Consider the following 23,476-nt stretch of genomic DNA (forward strand, 5'->3'; position numbering starts at 1 on the left):
CAGATATTTTATACTGACTCGAAACCTATTCAGATTACTTATACTGACTTGAAACCTACCCAGATTACTTATACTGGCTCGAAACCTACTTAAATTACTTATACTGGCTCTAAACCTGCTCATATTACTTATACTGACTCGAAACATCTCCAGGTTAGTTATACTGACTCGAAACCTATTCAGATTACTTATAGTGGCTCAAAACCTACTTAAATTACTTATACTGACTCGAAACCTGTTCAGATTACTTATACTGATTCGAAACCTACTCAGATTACTTATACTGACTCGAAACCTACCCAGATTACTTATACTGACTCAAACATCGGCTCAAGTTATTTACGTTGATGCAATAGTAAAAATAGGTTCACTGTTTGTTATATCATCATAAGGTGGGAGTTACTTGTTCTTTCAGAGAGAGCTATATTGTACTGTTTGCTGTGGCCACTGCGGAGAATCGAACCGTTTTCATTAGGCTTGCTGTCGTACAACAGGAAAATACAAAGATAAAAATTCAGGGTTTCTAACGTTCTAATGTTCTTCTGAACTACCAGCAAAAAATTTAACTTATCTGAAAAGAAAGAAGGAAATAAAAATCACTTTCTTCTTGATGATGTTTCTTCATCAATCAAACGTTTCAGCCAACTGGAAACATTAACGTTTCGTGTCGATATGAAAGACAAGCTGCAAAAATCATTTATTGGCAATTAAAATTGTACATCGAGACACTCTAAGTGAAATATGGAGTTCAATTATTTATAGCACAGACGTTCTCAGTAGCCACTGTGATACCCCGTCCCCCACTCCACCACCCCGGTAACGAGACGACGCGAGTGATAAATAATGGCCGAGTGCTTTTTGTTCTTATATATATATATATTTTAAAATTTATTTCTTGGAATTCATCAGCGAAACACGCTTCAGTTAGGGTGAACACTTAATGGAAAAGTCTAATACGCAAGCAAAGCATTAGGAGGAAAGAAAGAAGTTTCATATTCAGGCTGACAGCGAGAAAAAAATATAAATATCATCGAAGACAAGCAGCCCTTTCAGCCCTTTCAACCCTTTCCTGCTGCGATATCGTTATCGAAAATCGTTTTGCCCAAAAGCGAAAGAGTTCAGAGAACCGTCGGATACAACTGGCTGCAGAATAGAGAACCGCCGGATACAACTGGCTGTAGAAAAGTGATTTGACGTCAGAACTTAGAGAGAAGCCTTGGTATTATTTACAGGTTAGAAAACTGGTTTTGTTTTTTACTTGCGAAAATTAAACACAAAGTTCGTTAATTTCTCTTGGAAAATTCAACGATTTTCTTGCTAAGGTTATCTATCTGTTCACAAGGTTTACAGACTGTCACGACCTCTTTAAATTTTTCATGTCTACTCTTTAATTCTTTAAAGTATTATTTAGGGTGAAACTCAACAGTTTTATTGAAATTGGTCACCGCTGGTCTTAACAGTTATCAGTTTAAGACGTAGTTATATGTATATGTTTAATAGTAGCTAAATTTGACATTACATTTTTAGTATTGTCACATTAGTTTATATTTACCTTATTCGTCGTGTTAAGCCTCGTGTTTTATTTTTGTAGAACCTAATGGGTTTTATTTACACTGTGGGAAAACTGATGCCACCAACTTAAACGGTTTAAACTTAACCTATCTATAGGTTTAACTGTTACAATTAGAGTATCCTTTGACGTAATATAGTTGGGGGGGGGGCGTGTAATATGGTTTCTTTGGTAAAGTGCAGTATAAGAGAGAGCACAATTCACCACTGTGGTCGAAGAGCAAAACTAGTGTTTGCCAGTTATCTAAGAAAGAAAAAAAAAGCTATTTTATATATTGTTGACTTCATTGATAATATTGGTTATTCTAGTTTGAATATCGCATGTAATTAATTTTTATTATCATTTGTTGTTTATTACTACACTTTTATTATATATATATCTTTTAATTGTTAGGCTAGTACAATTAGTTAGGATTAGTCATAATATCTTAAGCGGGCCCAATCTTTTTAGATATTATTGGGTTTACGGCCGAAAACATCGTTATCAACGAGGATACCAAGCTGATGAAACAATGCATTCAAATCTTTTTTAAGTTCTCCAGTGGCAAAGTGGTATGTCTGTTGATTTATACTGCTAGAAATGGGATTTCGATACTCGTGGCTGGCAGTGTACAGATAGCCCATTATGTAGCTTTATAATTAACACCAATCTTTTAAAGGAGAAACGTAAGAAAAGTATATTTAATTAGCTACACTGATGGCGATGTTATTGTTTAGTTTCGTTCTAAGTATATAGCTCACTCTAATTGGATTTTATTATTTCCCGCGCCCCAATTAAAGAGGATCAGTGCGGACATGAAACCCCACATTATCATTTTTTCTTCATTACGCACTGTTTATTTAGATACGGTTAATTAGAGTTTGGGAAGAAAAAAAGCGAGTATGTTTAGAAAATACAACAACAACAACAACAAACCTAAACAACCTATTCAGTCAATAGATACTCACTCGTTACAAATAACACTTAAAGCTTTTGGATACTATATTATATAGAAATTAAAAACAAATGAATGAATCCACGTTGGAATATGTATTTTCAATTCTTAAATGGCAAATTTCGCGTAAGTCTTACCACCAGGGGGTTATAGCTTACTAAAGTGACAATAGTTTTACTGGTGTCATAGGTTTAATGAGAGGATTTGGCGCTTTAAGACTTGCATATTAAGAAACTTATTAAGATTGTTAGACACTAGAGGTCTGTTATGGCCTGATGGTTAAGGTATTTGATTCGCTGTCTGAGAGATCGAAACCCGCCTCTAAACATGTCTGCCCTTTCATCTGTGGTAATTTATCACATTAAGAGCAGTTCTAAAGTTGGCGGTGGGTATTTTGCTGATTAGCACCCTTCCTTATTTTTATCAGTTAAAAATTAGTGACAGCTGACGCAGATAGCCCTCGAGTGAGTTTGTTTGTTTGTTTTGAAATTCGTGCAAAGCTACAAGAGAGCTATCTGCGCTAGCCGTCCCTAATTTAGCAGTGCAAGACTAGGGGGAAGGCAGCTAGTCATAACCACCCACCGCCAACTTTTGGGCTATTATTTTACCAACGAGTAGTGGGATTGACCGTCACATTATAATGCCCCCACTACTGAAAGGGTGAGCATGATTGGTGTGATGGGGATTCGAACCCGCGACCCTCAGATTACGAGTCGAGTGCCTTAACCTAACGTTTGTCACTCTTGTCGAAGCATCAAGCTAACAGAATACAAGTTTACAGTGTTTAAAGTGACGTCCCTACGAACAAAATCATGCGGGGTCCTCTCGAGTAGGTACGAAACAAAACAAACGGACAGAAAATGTACGGTGTTACAAATATTAGAACAGAAGTATGGTGTTACAGATATTAGAACAGAAGTACGGTGTTACAGATATTAGAATATATATACAAATATTAGAACAGAAGTACGGTGTTACAGATATATTTGATAGAAGTATTAATCGGATTTTTTTACACCAAGTCGACAATATCGGTTCAGTAAAGAACAATTTTACAAAGAATTAATAGCTAAAAACCTTCATAAGAGAAACGTACATATTACTATTTAGGTATGTTAGCACGTAAGTGCTTTCTAATAGCTTAATCTTGAAAGGTTTCTAACAGTCAGGCTTTGTATAAAAATATCTGTCTCTGGACATGGCGGCTTTAAGTCTACACGACAATTTAAACGAGGCTTTAAATTTTTTTTATTGTTATTTGTTTCGAACTAATAACTATTTAAATATTTCATCTCAAATCCGAATGGGGTTATAGAATGACTTTTATAAATAAAATGTTCGTTAGTGGTGAGAAAGAGATGTTTGATAATTTTTGTAAATGGATTTAGCGACATATACGTGTCATGAAAGGTTAAAGGATTCATCTAAAAATAAATTGACGTGGTTTAATTTTTAGCGATGAGATAGGAGGCGTTGTGTAATTCCTGGACCTTGAAAAGATTTTGTATTCGTCTGGAAAACGTCTCAAGTTTTTTTTTTAAAAAAAGCTTATGGTCCAGGGGACATCTACTCAAAAATAACTTAAAACTGTAGGGGACACCTACTAAAATAGCTTAATAACTTAAGATTGTAGTAGACATCTGCCCAAGATTCTTAGTCACAAGTTAAATAAATGTGAACCTTTACATCATCTAAAAGTTTCTTAGTCACAAGTTAAATAAATGTAAACCTTTACATCATTTAAAAGTTTCTTAGTCAGAAGTTAAATAAATGTGAACCTTTACATCATCTAAAAGTTTCTTAGTCACAAGTTAAATAAATGTGAACCTTTACATCATCTAAAAGTTTCTTAGTCACAAGTTAAATAAATGTGAACTTTTACATCATCTAAAAGTTTCTTAGTCACAAGTTAAATAAATGTAAACCTTTACATCATCTAAAAGTTTCTTAGTCACAAGTTAAATAAATGTGAACCTTTACATCATCTAAAAGTTTCTTAGTCACAAGTTAAATAAATGTGAACCTTTACATCATCTAAAAGTTTCTTAGTCACAAGTTAAATAAATGTGAACTTTTACATCATCTAAAAGTTTCTTAGTCACAAGTTAAATAAATGTGAAACTTTACATCATCTACAAGTTTCTTAGTCACAAGTTAAATAAATGTGAAACTTTACATCATCTACAAGTTTCTTAGTCACAAGTTAAATAAATGTGAACCTTTACATCATCTACAAGTTTCTTAGTCACAAGTTAAATAAATGTGAACCTTTACATCATCTAGAAGTTTCTTAGTCATAAGTTAAATAAATGTTAACCTTTACATCATCTAGAAGTTTCTTAGTCACAAGTTAAATAAATGTGAACCTTTACATCATCTAGAAGTTTCTTAGTCATAAGTTAAATAAATGTGAACCTTTACATCATCTACAAGTTTCTTAGTCACAAGTTAAATAAATGTGAACCTTTACATCATCTAGAAGTTTCTTAGTCATAAGTTAAATAAATGTGAACCTTTACATCATCTAAAAGTTTCTTAGTCATAAGTTAAATAAATGTGAACCTTTACATCATCTACAAGTTTCTTAGTCACAAGTTAAATAAATATGAACCTTTACATCATCTAGAAGTTTCTTAGTCATAAGTTAAATAAATGTTAACCTTTACATCATCTAAAGGTTTCTTAGTCATAAGTTAAATAAATGTGAACCTTTACATCATCTAAAAGTTTCTTAGTCACAAGTTAAATAAATGTGAACCTTTACATCATCTAAAGGTTTCTTAGTCACAAGTTAAATAAATGTGAACCTTTACATCATCTACAAGTTTCTTAGTCACAAGTTAAATAAATGTGAACCTTTACATCATCTAAAGGTTTCTTAGTCATAAGTTAAATAAATGTGAACCTTTACATCATCTAAAAGTTTCTTAGTCACAAGTTAAATAAATGTGAACCTTTACATCATCTAAAGGTTTCTTAGTCACAAGTTAAATAAATGTGAACCTTTACATCATCTAGAAGTTTCTTAGTCACAAGTTAAATAAATGTGAACCTTTACATCATCTAAAGGTTTCTTAGTCACAAGTTAAATAAATGTGAACCTTTACATCATCTACAAGTTTCTTAGTCATAAGTTAAATAAATGTTAACCTTTACATCATCTAAAGGTTTCTTAGTCATAAGTTAAATAAATGTGAACCTTTACATCATCTAAAAGTTTCTTAGTCACAAGTTAAATAAATGTGAACCTTTACATCATCTAAAGGTTTCTTAGTCACAAGTTAAATAAATGTGAACCTTTACATCATCTAGAAGTTTCTTAGTCACAAGTTAAATAAATGTGAACCTTTACATCATCTAAAAGTTTCTTAGTCACAAGTTAAATAAATGTGAACCTTTACATCATCTACAAGTTTCTTAGTCACAAGTTAAATAAATGTGAACCTTTACATCATCTAGAAGTTTCTTAGTTACAAATTATATAAATGTGTAACACTACACCACCTAAAAGTCTTTTCGTTACAAGTTAAATGAATATGTAACGCTACGTCATCTAGAATTATATTAGCTCTAAATTAAATAAATATGTAAAGTTACGTCATCCATAAACTCGTTGTTATAACGATTGGAACGCATTGTTTCATTAGTTATGTTCTGCTCTTATACGCTGCTATTGCGCATACTCAGTTACTTATTTTTCAAATGTCGCCTGCATAATTATTTTCTCATGTTTTGGTGAAAGTAAAACAGTTTAATGAGGCGTGAGAAAACTGCATCTAAAAGCCAAACAAAACGTACCATTACGGAGTTGTACACATGAAAGACAGCCTAGGTAGTTATTAAAACATCTTGTGATAAAAGAAATAACCATGAGTTCAGCTGTCATTGTTAATTTGAGATTTCATTAAGAGTCTTTAAAAACGTTTGAAAGTTACGAGATACTGTAAGCCATTAGATTTACACCTCGCAACAAAAACCACATAACTGAAAACGTTTGTTCCTCACACTTCTTTTAATTTGTCTTCAGTTTCAAAATCAGAGACGTATAAAAATATAACCTCAGACAGTTTCTTTGTCATTCGTTGTTCAGTTATGGAAATATACTTCTTAGTTACTTTAAGGCTCTGAAGTGAAGAACTGAGTTGTTTGGAATTGAGCTCAAGTTTGCACAGTGGGCTATCTGGATCTGCCTACAAAGGATATCGAAACCCGATTTCTAACAGTGTGAGTCCACAGACATATTCTTTATGTTTTAATAGATTCATGTATTTATAATAACGGTTTTTTTTAAAAACAAACGAAAACAATAGCTCTAAAGATCTTAACATTTTGGTTAAAAAATTGTGTTTTTAGTGTTTTCGTCTGTTTTGTTTTGAATTTCGCGCAAAGCTACTCGAGGGCTATCTGCGCTAACCATCCCTAATTTAGTAGTGTAAGACTAGAGGGAAGGCAGCTAGTCATCACCACCCACCGCCAACTCTTGGGCTACTCTTTTACCAACTAATAGTGGGATTGACCGTCACAGTATAACGCCCCCACGGCTAAAAGGGCAAGCATGTTTGGTGAGACGGGGATTGGAACCCACGACCCTCAGATTACGAGTTGAGTACATTAACTACCTGATTAACTGTTTCAGTGCTTCCTTTTTACCTTTCACAAACGCTTTGTTTTGTTTACGTTTTCACATCTCAGCATGTTTTGATAGTCCTAAAGAAAGCACAAGTAACGACATTGAATATTTTGAATATTTCACATTTTGGGGTAGAAACGATAAACTGAATCCAGAAAATCACTATACACTTTCTGCGGACTTACAACGTTAAAAACCGGGTTTCGATACCCGTGGCGGGCAGAGCACAGATAACCCAATGTATAGCTTTGTGCTTAATTCAAAACAACAACAACAACACTATACACCTAGTGGCTGGAGTCGGAACCTGGAAAACAGCCCAGGAGTTTCTTCAGACAATTAACCAAATAAACAAAAGGATTCTTAAAATAAAATGCCGTCTTGACAAATATACTCTGAAACTTCTATGAAAGTTATTTAAACATATAACTTAGGGTAATTTGTATTCAGAGAGACATTTCTTTGTATGTTTTTTTTTCTCACAAACTGCTAAGCAACAACGAGGAAATGTTTGTTTTGCTATGTTACATACAACTAGTGGTTGTTTGATGGCTAACTGACAGAAAGAACTTAAAAATCCAAATCACATTTTACTGTGACGTAACCCCAAAACACACCCATATTTCACTGTGATGTAACCCAATAAATCGCCAACACTTTAACCCAACCACTCACCCACACTTTACTGTGATGTAACCCAATAACTCATAATATTTTACTGTGATGTAACTCAGCAACTCAACCATACTCTACTACGACGAAACACAACTTACCCACACTTCACTGTGATATAACACAACCAATGTTTCACTTGGAACAGTTCTGTAACTGTAAATTGAACGTTATTTCTGATGTTGTAAATGTTTAATACATAAACACATATAATATAATCTGGGTCTGATTCCGGTTAACTAACCAACAAATATGTAAGTTAACCCTGTAGGTTTAAGATGTCAATATTTAACTTGAATGATTTATTGATAACTGGAGATATATTGTAAAACATCAGAAGTTGATCGGTTACATCAACTGATAATTAACACGATACGCTAAAACCTCTGTAGTTGACTAGTTATATTAACTGATAAATAACACAAAAGGGTAAAACGTCAGCAGTTGTTTAGTTAAATCAACTGATAATTAACACGATATGGTGAAAACGTTAGCAGTTGACCAGTTAGATCACGTGAAAATTAACACGATATAGTAAAACATCAGTAGTTGACCAGTTACATCAACTGATAATAAACACGATAAGGTAAAACGTCAGTATCAGTTACATCAACGGATAATTAATACAATATAATAAAACATCAGCAGTTGACCAGTTAGATCAACTGATAATTAATACGATATGGTAAAACGCCAGTAGTTGACCAGTTACATCAAGTGATAATTAACACGATATGGTAACAACGTCAGTAGTTGACCAGTTGGATCAACTGATAGTTAATACGATATGCTATAGCATCAGTATTTGACTAGTTACATCAAGTGATAATTAACACGATATGGTAAAAACGTCAGTAGTTGACCAGTTGGATCAACTGATAGTTAATACGATATGGTAAAACGTCAGTAGTTCACCAGACCATTTACATAATTTGATAATTGACACGATATTGTAAAAACGCTAGTAGCTGACCAGGTTTGTTGTGTAATAATTACTAGGTGAAGATACAATGTTAGTAGTTGACCAGTTACATCAATGACAGAATTAGTTGATTTTTAACTGTCAACTGAAAAACATAATATTAGTTGATTAATAATAGAATTAGTTTATCTTGGTTAAGGCTCGATGTCTTTAGAATTTCATCCAGTAAAGGAAGATGTTGTAAGTTTTATTTCACACTCAGTAATAAATTAGAAATTTCTCTTTTTAACCTAATACATGCAATTAAGTGATTTCGTATGAGAAGAGAAAAACACAATTCGTGCTGTGACCTCTTGACCTTTGCTGAAATTTTAAAGTTCACTCTATGGGCCCACCATAAAGGAACTTGAACACGAAAATAATCCTTAAAACATTGTTTTTTTAAGGAAGTTTACTCGGTCTGAAATAGATATTTTCTCAGGCCTTTATAATAATAACAGTTTCATACATATATTTACTGACTTTTTGAGCCACTGTACCGGTTATTCTGAACGGTTTTTTCGACATTTTTGAACACGACTCTCAGCACAGTCACAGATAATGGGGTACAATACGTTCCTCAGACTCAACATTCATCTAGCCAAGTGGTGTTTTTTATTGTTCTTATTTTCTGTGTTACTAAAGTTCGAGCTTTCGTCAGTCAGTTTTTATCAGCACTTTCGTTTTCGTCTCGTTTCACGAGCCTCACACCATCACCAACAGTTACTTCTTATTGGTTGAAAAAATTTCGGAAGAGAATAAATAAAATAAGGACTTTTTGTTGCTTAAAGTCACCAAAAATCAAGACTGACGTGAAGTTATTACCCGACGTTACTGGGTGTTCCCCACGGTACAGAACACGTCTTAAGTTTCCCTCAGTTAGAACCTACGTTTTATTCCGAAACATTTCCACACATTTTAAAGTCCGTTTGCTTACAATATATATAATAATAACGCATGGCATTTTTAAAAGGTTTTAATAACGAGCGAATATAAGCATCTTCGAGGGACGAGAATGCCATGCTAACAAGGGACGAGTTTCTCAGAGGGAAGAGAATGCCATGCTAACAAGGGACGAGTTTCTCAGAGGGAAGAGAATGCCATGCTAACAAGGGATGAGTTTCAGAGGGAAGAGAATGCCATGCTAACAAGCGATGAGTTTCTCAGAGGAAAGAGAATGCCATGCTAACAAGGGATGAGTTTCTCAGAGGGAAGAGAATGCCATGCTAACAAGGGATGAGTTTCTCAGAGGGAAGAGAATGCCATGCTAACAAGCGATGAGTTTCTCAGAGGGAAGAGAATGCCATGCTAACAAGCGATGAGTTTCTCAGAGGAAAGAGAATGCCATGCTAACAAGCGATGAGTTTCTCAGAGGAAAGAGAATGCCATGCTAACAAGCGATGAGTTTCTCAGAGGGAAGAGAATGCCATGCTAACAAGCGATGAGTTTCTCAGAGGGAAGAGAATGCCATGCTAACAAGCGATGAGTTTCTCAGAGGGAAGAGAATGCCATGCTAACAAGGGATGAGTTTCTCAGAGGGAAGAGAATGCCATGCTAACAAGCGATGAGTTTCTCAGAGGAAAGAGAATGCCATGCTAACAAGCGATGAGTTTCTCAGAGGAAAGAGAATGCCATGCTAACAAGCGATGAGTTTCTCAGAGGGAAGAGAATGCCATGCTAACAAGCGATGAGTTTCTCAGAGGGAAGAGAATGCCATGCTAACAAGGGATGAGTTTCTCAGAGGGAAGAGAATGCCATGCTAACAAGCGATGAGTTTCTCAGAGGAAAGAGAATGCCATGCTAACAAGCGATGAGTTTCTCAGAGGGAAGAGAATGCCATGCTAACAAGGGATGAGTTTTTCAGCATAATTCCCTCCACCCTCACTTTTCGTGAAATGTCAGTAGTCTAGCTAGCTATAAATATCAGCTAAGTTTAAGTTTCTTACCATATACTGAAAAGGGTACTTTTTTATACGCGGAATAATTCCTAAACCCTAATTAAAATAAAGGTAACCTTGAAGAACAGCAGCTGTGGTTTTACTAGGGTTTCGGCCTTTACTGCAATTCTTATACTATGAATTCGGAACTGTGAGCCTGAACTGAACTTTGTGCGCACACAGGTTAAACTACTGACCATTTGATCTGGCCAGCGGACTTTAGGGGTTTGTTCTACTCCTTGTACAAAATAACAGGAATGACTGTCATTTTCATCACGCGCCCACACTTAAAAGGTGGGGAGTGTTCAGCTGCATCGAATGTCGAACCTTAGATTTTTCGATCTGCAATTCAGACGTTGGGCTACGCCCGGGACTTCTAATGTGGAAAACTGCCGATGGGCTACGCCCGGGACTTCTAATATGGAAAACTGCTGATGGGCTACGCCCGGGACTTCTAATGTGGAAAACTGCCGAAATTTGTTCCAGGTTTTCGTGTCGAACACATTTTTGGTAGCATGGTAAGACGTTAGAAGGGGCTCTTGTACTAAAGCTAAAGGTACTAATAAGTATTTGTAAGAGTTATTCCATACCACACAACAATACGTGTACCATGGTCAGCTAAAGTCAGTTACTTACACTGATGAACAGATGTATTAACATCCGATTATTGTCTCTTTGTTATTAAGCACAAAACTACACAAAGGGCTGTCTGTACTCTGCCCACTACAGCTATCGAAACCCGGTTTCTAGAAGTATATGTCCACAGACATACCATTGTACCACAGTGGAGGTGGGATATCGGATTATATATACCTCAGGTTTAATATACACGTGGATTCTAATGCATTTAGTAGTACTTTGAGTGGAACTTTCATGTGTCCAAACCAGGGAATCGAACCTTGAATTTTGGATCTCCGTCTAGACCATTGGCTTTACTAGTTTTTTTTTACAAGGATGAGAGAAAAGTAGCTGTCATGAACAAGTGGTTTTCTGCAGAAAATAAGAGTACGTAAATCTCTTTCATCTTGGATCGTTTCTTACTTCGTGTGTACCTCTGTGTAAGAACTGGTGTTACTGGAGCTGCTGTTGAGAGGAAGGAAAATTATCAGCTTCCGAAAAAATTATCATCCTTCAAGTGGTGGTTTTTTCTTGTTAGAATCTGTGTAACGTTTCGGTTTGTGACGCATTTCATTATTATTTTTCTGCATGTGATTTGTCTTGCTATCCGTAGCTGCAGGCCCGGCATGGCCACGTGGTTAAGGCACTCGATTCGTAATCTAAGGGTCACGGGTTCGAATCCTCGTTACACCGAACATGCTCTCCATTTCAGCCGTGGAAACGTTATAATGTGACAGTCGATCCCACTATTCGTTGATAAAAAGGGTAGCCAAAGAATTGGCGGTGGGTGGTGATGACTAGCTGCCTTCTCTCTAGCCTTACACTGCTAAATTAGGGACGGCTAGCGCAGATAGCCCTCATGTAGCTTTGCGCGAAATTCAAAACAAAACCGAAGCTATACGAGGGCTATCTGCGCGAACCATCTCTAATCTAGCAGTGAAAGACTAGAGAGAAGGCTGCTAGTCATCACCACTCACCGCCAACTCTTGGGCTATTCTTTTACCAACGAATAGTGGGATTGACCGTCACGAGATAACGTTCTCACAGCTGAAAGGGAGAGCATATTTGGCGCGACCGAGATTCGAACCTGCGATCCTCAGTTTACGAGTCGAGTGCTTTAACCACCTGGCCTATCTACGTTAGCCGTTCATATTTATCACTTTCATCGTTATAATTATAATGAGAGCCAGTATAATTTTGAATGCTCTGTAACATGCTATATGAAATCTTCATAAGTTTACTGAAACATTTCACACATTTTCAATAAGTGTCAGGCTATAGGCAACTGTGGTAATACAGCTTCTCACCTGTAACAGGTGATCACAGGTAGCTCAACAACTGTGGCAACCCAGTTCTCAGTTGTTGTCGAAGTAACAATTTCGTGATCCAGTTATCAAGAAATTTGGTGATCCAGTTTCACACTGTTCTCGAGTTATCAAGAAGTGTGTGATCCAGTTCATACTGTTCTCTAGTTATCAAGAACTGTGTGATCCAGTCCATACTGTTCTCTAGTTATCAAGAAGTGTGTGATCCAGTCCATACTATTCTCTAGTTATCAAGAAGTGTGTGATCCAGTCCATACTGTTCTCTAGTTATCAAGAAGTGTGTGATCCAGTCCATACTGTTCTCTAGTTATCAAGAAGTGTGTGATCCAGTCCATACTGTTCTCTAGTTATCAATAAGTGTGTGATCCAGTCCATACTGTTCTCTAGTTATCAATAAGTGTGTGATCCAGTCCATACTGTTCTCTAGTTATCAAGAAGTGTGTGATCCAGTCCATACTGTTCTCTAGTTATCAAGAAGTGTGTGATCCAGTCCATACTATTCTCTAGTTATCAAGAAGTGTGTGATCCAGTCCATACTGTTCTCTAGTTATCAAGAACTGTGTGATCCAGTCCATACTGTTCTCTAGTTATCAAGAAGTGTGTGATCCAGTCCATACTGTTCTCTAGTTATCAAGAACTGTGTGATCCAGTCCATACTGTTCTCTAGTTATCAAGAAGTGTGTGATCCAGTCCATACTGTTTCAGAGCTGTTAAAATTAAAATCTATAATTTTGCTAACTTATCAAAACCTCGAGTTGTTCTTCAGTTTGATTATTCCCAGTTTATTAACTGTAACCATAAGTTGAACCATTAATAGCTTTAATCAAATATTGTATTCTTATTGGCTGTAACCATTAGTTGTACCATTAATAGCTTTAACCAAATATTGTATTCTTATTAGCTGTAACCATTAGTTGTACCCTCAATAGCTTTAACCAAATATTGTATTCTTATTAGCTGTAACCATTAGTTGTACCATTAATAGCTTTAACCAAATATTGTATTCTTATTAACTGTAACCATTAGTTGTACCCTCAATAGCTTTAACCAAATATTGTATTCTTATTAGCTGTAACCATTAGTTGTACTATTAATAGCTTTAACTAAATATTGTATTCTTATTAACTGTAACCATTAGTTGTACCAATAATAGCTTTAACCAAATATTGTGTTCTTATTAAATGTAACCACTAGTTGTACCCTTAATAGCTTTAACCAAATATTGCATTTTTATTAGCTGTAACCATTAGTTGTACCACTAATAGCTTTAACCAAATATTGTATTCTTATTAACTATAACCATTAGTTGTGTTCTTAACAGCTTTAACCAAATATTGTATTCTTATTAGCTGTAACCACTAGTTGTACCATTAATAGCTTTAACTAAATATTGTATTCTTATTAGCTGTAACCATTAGTTGTACCCTTAATAGCTTTAACTAAATATTGTATTCTTATTAGCTGTAACCATTAGTTGTACCAATAATAGCTTTAACCAAATATTGTATTCTTATTAGCTGTAGCCATTAGTTGTACCATTAATAACTTTAACCAAATATTGTATTCTTATTAGCTGTAACCATTAGTTGTACCACTAATAGCTTTAACCAAATATTGTATTTTTATTAACTATAACCATTAGTTGTGCCCTTAACACCTTTAACCAAATATTGTATTCTTATTAAATGTAACCACTAGTTGTGCCCTTAACAGCTTTAACCAAATATTATATTCTTATTAGCTGTAACCATTAGTTGTACCATTAATAGCTTTCATTAAATATTGTATTCTTATTAGCTCTAACCATTAGTTGTACCATTAATAGCTTTAACTAAATATTGTATTCTTATTAGCTGTAACCATTAGTTGTACCAATAATAGCTTTAACCAAATATTGTATTCTTATTAGCTGTAACCATTAGTTGTACCACTAATAGCTTTAACCAAATATTGTATTTTTATTAACTATAACCATTAGTTGTGCCCTTAACACCTTTAACCAAATATTGTATTCTTATTAAATGTAACCACTAGTTGTGCCCTTAACAGCTTTAACCAAATATTATATTCTTATTAGCTGTAACCATTAGTTGTACCATTAATAGCTTTAATTAAATATTGTATTCTTATTAGCTGTAACCATTAGTTGTACCATTAATAGCTTTAACTAAATATTGTATTCTTATTAGTTGTAACCATTAGTTGTACCAATAATAGCTTTAACCTAATATTGTATTCTTACTAAATGTAACCACTAGTTGCACTCTTAATAGCTTTAACCAAATATTGTATTCTTATTAAATGTAACCATTAGTTGTACCACTAATAGCTTTAACCAAATATTGTATTCTTATTAACTATAACCATTAGTTGTGCCCTTAACAGCTTTAACCAAATATTGTATTCTTATTAACTATGACCATTAGTTGTGCCCTTAACAGCTTTAACCAAATATTGTATTCTTATTAAATGTAACCATTAGTTGTGCCCTTAACAGCTTTAACCAAATATTGTATTCTTATTAAATGTAACCACTAGTTGTGCCCTTAACAGCTTTAACCAAATATTGTATTCTTATTAAATGTAACCAACCATTGTATCTTTATTAACTGTAATTAAGTTGTGAGGTGTAACTGACTATTGTGTCTTATTAAATGTAACCAATTATTAAAAACACATTTTTTCAAGTTTAACCTTAATCAAAGGTTAAAATTAAATGAACCTGACTATCTGTTTAAAGTGACGTTGAAGTAAAAACACAAACTCAATGGAACGTTTCGTCGGTGTGAAATATCTCAGCTCGAGAAGAGATCTGTTTTAACCGTTTCTTAGTAAATGTTTTCTTGACGTATTTTTGGTACAACAAAAACATTTGCTCACAAGTTAATTAGTTGCTACACTTATAAAGCTTCTAGTAAAGTAGCTAAAAAAACAGTCGCCATGGACGAATAATTATTTAGTTTGTTCAAAAGGTGTGGTTTACAATGAGCAAGCGAAAATATTAATTATATTTAGTAGACAAATATACATAAAAAAGAAATAACCTCTACGCTTTCAAAAAGCAATAATATTTAAGACAACAATACTATTTAAAAGTTATCGCTCGATGGTGTTGAAATTCGTTCTAAGTAACTATGAACTTAGAACAACAACAAAAACCATAATTTACGGTAATATTCTACACTATGCCTCTGTAATTTGTCTTTCAGAAAAAAAAAGTCAAATTAATTAAAGTACTATGGCTCGTTTGTTTCTTTTGAATTTCGCGCAAAGCTATACGAGGGCTGTATGTTATAACCGTCCTTAATTTAGCAGTGTAAGACTATAGAGAAGGTAGCTAGTCATCACCACCAACCGCCAACTCTTGGGCTACTTTTTCATCAATGAATAGTGTCATTAAACGTATCATTATAACGCCTCAATGGCTGGAAGGATAAGTATGTTTGGGGTAAGGGAGATTCGAACCCTCGATCCTCACACTACTAATTAAGCACCCTATCCACCTGGCCATGCCGTACTAAGTACTGTGATTACAGTTGTCATTAGATTTATAGAAGGATACATTTCTCTTTGTTGCAATAAACGTTTCTAGTCTGAATCGCAAGTAAGGCCGGGTGTGGTCTTTTAGTTAATTTGCCGTGGCTTTAAAGACGAAGATTCTCGGTTTGCAACCCGTTTCATGAAATGCGATCAACACATTGAAGCAATGGATTTACTGTAAGTTTCATGTTTCACTCTTCGTTCAGACAGGAGTAACTAAAGTGTTAATGGTGGATAGCGATGACTAACTGTGTTCCCTCTGATGACAAGATTAAAAGTAGGGTCGGCCACGAACAGATAGCCTTTGGTGTTACTTTGTTCGAAAATTCTAAACCAAAGCAAACTTGTTATAAATATTGTGGTTGAACTGATTTCTGCAATTCTACATATTCAAGTATTCATATAATTTTAAACGTTTACAACTTAATATTTAAGTTAGAAGTTTATTTGGAGACTAAATACTTAGAAAATAGTTTATAAATGCAATACAGTAAGTATTGTAATATTCTTACACATTAATTGTCTGTTTAACATGTAGCAAAGGAGTAACATATTACGACAGAGGGCGCCACACAGCACACGGAAACAACACAGTTAAATTCAGAATAACAACGGTGATTCACTTACTTGATAATTGACCTAGTTTATTGTTATGCTCTTAGCTACGGAAGGGGATATCTGTGACATGCCAGTCGCGAGTTTCGAACTCCAAATTATACCCCCCTTAAGCCTAACGCTGAGTCACCGAGAAAGAATTGTTTAGCAATTCATACATTTTATTGGAAGTATTAACTTAAGCCACAAGATTAGAATACTTTACGGTAGACATTCAGAAGTTACCCGAGCAAACAGATGAGAAACACATTTGGACACTTCTGTTGGGAGAGTCCCCCGGTGGGACAGTGGTAAGCCTTCGGATTTACAATGCTAAGATAAATGGTTCGAGTCTCCACGGTGCACACGGCAGTTAGCCGTAAGTGGCTTGCTATAAGAAGGACATACTGTGCTGGGAAAAGAAATATTAGCCACACGACTATTTTATAAAATTCAACAAGCGAAGTATAGAGTGCCAGTTTTAGATAAAAGCGCCACCAGACGGTCATAGTGTCAAATGACACAGACAATTTACATGCTGTATTCGTTTCATTGAAATTTTATTTATATATAATAAACATATTCATTGGATGAGAAATGTTAACTAATTTCAAACCAGTTGATTACATGATAAACAGGAGTTCTTGCAAAACGACACTTATTATTAGCGAACAACTAATTTTATTACATTGTATAATAAGGCCCAAATTATTGTAACAAAAAAACAGTTTATTATATCACAAATTACAGGATAATACGTTCGGTCTTCAGTCGTCCTTTATATAACATTTTATTATAACATGAATCAATGGTCAATTTGTTATTTTAATGAAACGTGTATTAAAGAATCGTGAGTCAGAGCACGTTCCAAAGAGATCACGTGCTGTAAAAATGTTTGGTGCTCTGTTAAAGTATTGCCTTTAAGGATATAAAATTACACCATTAATTTAGCGACACGTGATATATGCAACACCTCTCTCTAGATCTGATTGGTGTATTTAAACAAAGACAAAAGATTTGTTTCATTGGAATCCACGAGCCGTAACATTGTCATTTACTTTCCCTCGTACAAGGACGTTAAAGTTTCATCAGTTACATTCGTCTCTGACGGTAAAGGATGGTTTCACGTGATTTACAGCACGTGCTTCAGGAAAATCTTTGGTTATTGGAAGTTATTCAGACTATGGTAATGATTGGTGTTACAACTTGTTATTTAGGCTATAGTAACGACTGGTGTTACAACTTGTTATTAAGACAGTAATAACTTTAGGTGTTACAACTTGTTATTAAAACTATAGTAACGTCTGGTGTTACAACTTGTTGTTCAGACTATAGTAACAACTGGTGTTACAACTTGTTGTTAAGACTATGGTAACGTCTGGTGTTACAACTTGTTATTAACACTATGGTAACGTTAGGTGTTACAACTTGTTATTAAGACAGTAATAACGTTAGGTGTTACAACTTGTTATTAAGACAATAATAACGTTAGGTGTTACAACTTGTTATTAACACTATGGTAACGTTAGGTGTTACAACTTGTTATTAAGACAGTAATAACGTTAGGTGTTACAACTTGTTATTAAGACAGTAATAACTTTAGGTGTTACAACTTGTTATTAAGACGGTAACAACGTTAGGTGTTACAACTTGTTATTAAGACTATAATAACGTTAGGTGTTACAACTTGTTATTAAGACAGTAATAACGTTAGGTGTTACAACTTGTTATTAAGACAGTAGTAACGTTAGGTGTTACAACTTGTTATTAAGACAGTAATAACTTTAGGTGTTACAACTTGTTATTAAGACAGTAATAACGTTACGTGTTACAACTTGTTATTAAGACAGTAATAACGTTAGGTGTTACAACTTGTTATTAAGACAGTAATAACGTTACGTGTTACAACTTGTTATTAAGACAGTAATAACGTTAGGTGTTACAACTTGTTATTAAGACAGTAGTAACGTTACGTGTTACAACTTGTTATTAAGACAGTAATAACGTTAGGTGTTACAACTTGTTATTAAGACAGTAATAACGTTACGTGTTACAACTTGTTATTAAGACAGTAATAACGTTAGATGTTACAACTTGTTATTAAGACAGTAATAACGTTAGGTGTTACAACTTGTTATTAAGACTATAATAACGTTAGGTGTTACAACTTGTTATTAAGACAGTAATAATTTTATGTGTTACAACTTGTTATTAAAACTATAGTAACGTCTGGTGTTACAACTTGTTGTTCAGACTATAGTAACAACTGGTGTTACAACTTTTTGTTCAGACTATGGTAACGTCTGGTGTTACAACTTGTTATTAAGACAGTAATAACTTTAGGTGTTACAACTTGTTATTAAGACAGTAGTAACGTTAGGTGTTACAACTTGTTATTAAGACAGTAATAACGTTAGGTGTTACAACTTGTTATTAAGACAGTAATAACTTTAGGTGTTACAACTTGTTATTAAGACAGTAATAACGTTAGGTGTTACAACTTGTTATTAAGACAGTAATAACTTTAGGTGTTACAACTTGTTATTAAGACAGTAATAACGTTAGGTGTTACAACTTGTTATTAGCACTATGGTAATGAAATACTTTATAAAGTAAATCACACACGGCGCTAGAACTTTTTACTTGAAACTTGAAACAATCGATCTGTTTTCTTTTTACTTGAAACTTGTAACAATCGATCTGTTTTCTTTTTACTTGAAACTTGTAACAATCGATCTGTTTTCTTTTTACTTGAAACTTGTAACAATCGATCTGTTTTCTTTTTACTTGAAACGTGTAACAATCGATCTGTTTTCTTTTTACTTGAAACGTGTAACAATCGATCTGTTTTCTTTTTACTTGAAACGTGTAACAATCGATCTGTTTTCTTTTTACTTGAAACTTGAAACAATCGATCTGTTTTCCTTTTTACTTGAAACTTGTAACAATCGATCTGTTTTCTTTTTACTTGAAACGTGTAACAATCGATCTGTTTTCTTTTTACTTGAAACTTGAAACAATCGATCTGTTTTCCTTTTACTTGAAACTTGTAACAATCGATCTGTTTTCTTTTTACTTGAAACTTGTAACAATCGATCTGTTTTCTTTTTACTTGAAACTTGTAATAATCGATCTGTTTTCTTTTTACTTGAAACTTGTAACAATCGATCTGTTTTCTTTTTACTTGAAACGTGTAACAATCGATCTGTTTTCTTTTTACTTGAAACTTGTAATAATCGATCTGTTTTCTTTTTACTTGAAACTTGAAACAATCGATCTGTTTTCTTTTTACTTGAAACTTGTAACAATCGATCTGTTTTCTTTTTACTTGAAACTTGAAACAATCGATCTGTTTTCTTTTTACTTGAAACTTGTAACAATCGATCTGTTTTCTTTTTACTTGAAACTTGTAACAATCGATCTGTTTTCTTTTTACTTGAAACGTGTAACAATCGATCTGTTTTCTTTTTACTTGAAACGTGTAACAATCGATCTGTTTTCTTTTTACTTGAAACGTGTAACAATCGATCTGCTTTCTTTTTACTTGAAACTTGTAACAATCGATCTGTTTTCTTTCTGATACGTTTAATATTCTCTTTGAAGTGTTATGTAAAACATTTGAAACGTCAGTCTGTTCTGAAGAGTCATGTAATAAATGTAACACACCAGTCCCTTCTGAAGAGTCATGTAATAAATGTAACACACCAGTCCCTTCTGAAAAGTCATGTAATCAATGTAAAACATCAGTCTCTTCTGAAGAGTCATGTAATAAATGTAACACACCAGTCCCTTCTGAAGAATCAGGTAATAAATGTAACATACCAGTCCCTTTTGAAGAGTCGTGTAACAAGTGTAAGACATCAGTCCGTTTCGAAAAGTCATGTAATAAATGTAAACATCAAGCCGTTCTGAAGAGTCATGTAATAAGTGTAAAACACCAGTCCTTTACGAATGTTCATGTGACAAATGTAAAGCATCAGAGTAGTTTTATTGTCATGTTTACAAGTTAACATGTCCTATATTCGGCCTGGGAACAAAACGTCCTAAATGTTCTGCCACAGTTGAACAACATGAAAAGTTTGCTAAACAGACGTATGACCCAAGAAAGAAAAGTAGATAGATTTAGAGATATTTATCTTTTATTACATTATCATCTGATAAGCGCAGTAGCTACCCTGATGAATACGAAACAAATATCTTAGATTTGTTAGATATTCTAATTCAACCTAACTTGATTAAAACATTTAGTCTTAACCGTTCTTTACAATCAGGTACTTTTTAGCCATGAGTTCTGATCCAGATACTATTTATGTTTTTTTTTTTTTTTTAATTTTCTAAAATTCATTGATAGTACTGGTTGGGAATTCTAACACGTCTAAATGTTATTATTTATCAATATTGTTTTTAGTAGTATACTTTCATTATTAAGATTGTATTGCATCGTTAGTATAGTACAGATATTTGAAAGCAATCTAAATATCCTAAGCTGACTGAACCTCGTAAGATATTAGTGGGTTTACTGCCGAAAACGTCGTTAACAGCGAGGGCACCCAACTGATGAAGGATTCTAATCTTTATAAGTAAAAATGTAGGAAATGTATATTTAATTACCTTCTCTGATAATAGACATCTAAGAAAAGTGAACTTAGTTAGTTACACTGGTGGCCACGTTGATTTGAAGTTTCACACTAAACGCACCGTTTACTCTTGTCGTAAGTTTTAATTGTTCATTAATTTAGTTTATCATATAAGAAGGTTTTGATCAGGTTCATTAGAGAAATATACATTCATATAAAATGGTTTCTGAACTTTGAAACTAAAGTGAAATTACTTGTCATTAAAATTCTCTCTTCACATTTTTACCTGATGCAAGAGGTGGACACATTGGGTGTAGTTAGTCCAGTTCCCCCAAGTCCACTGACCAGTGTCGTCACAGAGTCTAAAGGCATGGGCTGAAAGAAGTCACTTGAGATAAGTTAAAAAAATATATTCAAGAAACGATAGACACTTGACGTAACCACTTAACATTTGTTATCATATATTTTACTGGATATCTGTTTTTACAACGGGTAAGAATATTTACTATTGTTGAAATAATAGATTTTAAAGACCTGTTCTGTTTAAACATCAAATCTTCTTTAGTCAAAATCAACTAGGATAGAACTGCGAGTTCAGTTAACTCATTGTATTTACTTATATAACAAAATACACTGTTAAGCAAAGATGCCAACGAGTCTATTTCTTTATTTGTTAAAATAACTTTCGATAGAATAACTTATTTAGAAAGCATCGTGTTAGGGGAACACGATACTCAAAAATGAAATAAATACTGGTGTTAGTATCATGGGTGTCCACAGGAATGTTTCTGAGGAGAGAGAGTCTAAAGCAATATGACATATATATATCACAATCAAGTCTGGTACTCTGTAGTGTAGGTCATCCTGACTCTCCACCTTTCTCTGATCTAGACACTTGGATTACAGTCACCCACCTTATACACCTGTGACTACATCCGTCGCCATCTCAGTCACTTGTGACTACACTAGTCACCCTCTTAGTTAATGGTGACTATACCATTGACTCTCTCAGTCACTTGCGACAACATCACTGATCCTTGGACACTTCTGACTACATCTGCCATCTCAACCACTAGTGATTATATCACTGACACTCTCCTTGTGTCATTAAATTGTTAAACTGTCCCAGATGTTCTCCCACATATTTCCCACTTGTTATCAAGTGTTCCGTTCCATCTATACTCACTACATGATCAGATAATGCTATTTGTCTTCCACGTACTTTAGTTGTCGATTCTATTTTTGTTCGTGTTTGTTGTAGAATTTTTTTCATTTGTTTTCCGGTCTTTACAGGAAACTAATCATTCTACACAGAACCATATTCCGATCGCAAAAAGGGGATTTTTTTTCATTTGTTTATTTATTGTCCACGATTCGCAACTGACATCAACATTGGTTCCATGTAGTAGCTAAGAACTCTGTTGTACTTTTATATGTAAAGAAATATGTTCCTTGTTTTCTAAAAGGTCTACTGTTCCTATCTCTCATCCATGGTTAGTATTTGCTGTTTTACACATCGTTTAAGAAATATGAGGAAAACGATATTTGAAATCTCTCTCCATCTCATTGTTCACCAGTCATGATTAAATTTGATTTTCATTTGTTGTTTTTTCCACTTTTTGTGAGCAAATGGATACAAAAAAAATACTGATAATTTTGGATTTTGGGAAACGTCTGATAATTAGAATAATAAAACGTGTTTTTACAGACCAGAGAGTATGTAAACTGTTCATATCTGTAGTTTTTATTCTGTAACAGACAGTCTTCTATCTATGGTTGGACAACCTTTGGTAACTGAACTATTGTTTTCTCTGTAGGTAACTTCTCTCTCGATGGTAGAATGGGGAATTCTTGTGGATATTTATCAGATTTATCAACATTTGGAGATTTATATGTTGAACCTTTTATGTTTAGTTATCATTTTCAAGGAGTATTAAAAATCGAATTATTTTGAGAAGTCAAACAAAGCTTACCTCCTTCCTTGGGATTTAGATCTATAGGAACATCATGATGGTCAAAAATTTCGTGACAAGGTCTTGATACCAGCTCTCCGGCAGGGGTCGTTGGCCAACAGTAGAATTCATCCCATATCGTAGGACAAGCAGGTCCTGTTAAAAA

General features: G+C 34.1%; 1 protein-coding gene across 1 annotated transcript in view; it reads right to left on the reverse strand.

Annotated features, from left to right (window-relative positions):
- The window catches only part of LOC143234448 (corticotropin-releasing factor receptor 2-like), an 86,922-nt gene that overhangs the window by 25,691 nt on the left and 37,755 nt on the right, over positions 1 to 23,476 (reverse strand). The window contains exons 2-3 of the mRNA XM_076471838.1: positions 23,332 to 23,466; positions 21,645 to 21,733 (exon numbers count right to left, since the gene is read on the reverse strand). Coding sequence (XP_076327953.1) covers positions 21,645 to 21,733; positions 23,332 to 23,466 — 224 coding nt within the window. The remainder of the gene's footprint in view (positions 1 to 21,644; positions 21,734 to 23,331; positions 23,467 to 23,476) is intronic.

The sequence above is a fragment of the Tachypleus tridentatus genome, chromosome 12, assembly GCF_004210375.1.
Source record: "Tachypleus tridentatus isolate NWPU-2018 chromosome 12, ASM421037v1, whole genome shotgun sequence".
Taxonomy (NCBI): Eukaryota; Metazoa; Arthropoda; class Merostomata; order Xiphosura; family Limulidae; genus Tachypleus; species Tachypleus tridentatus.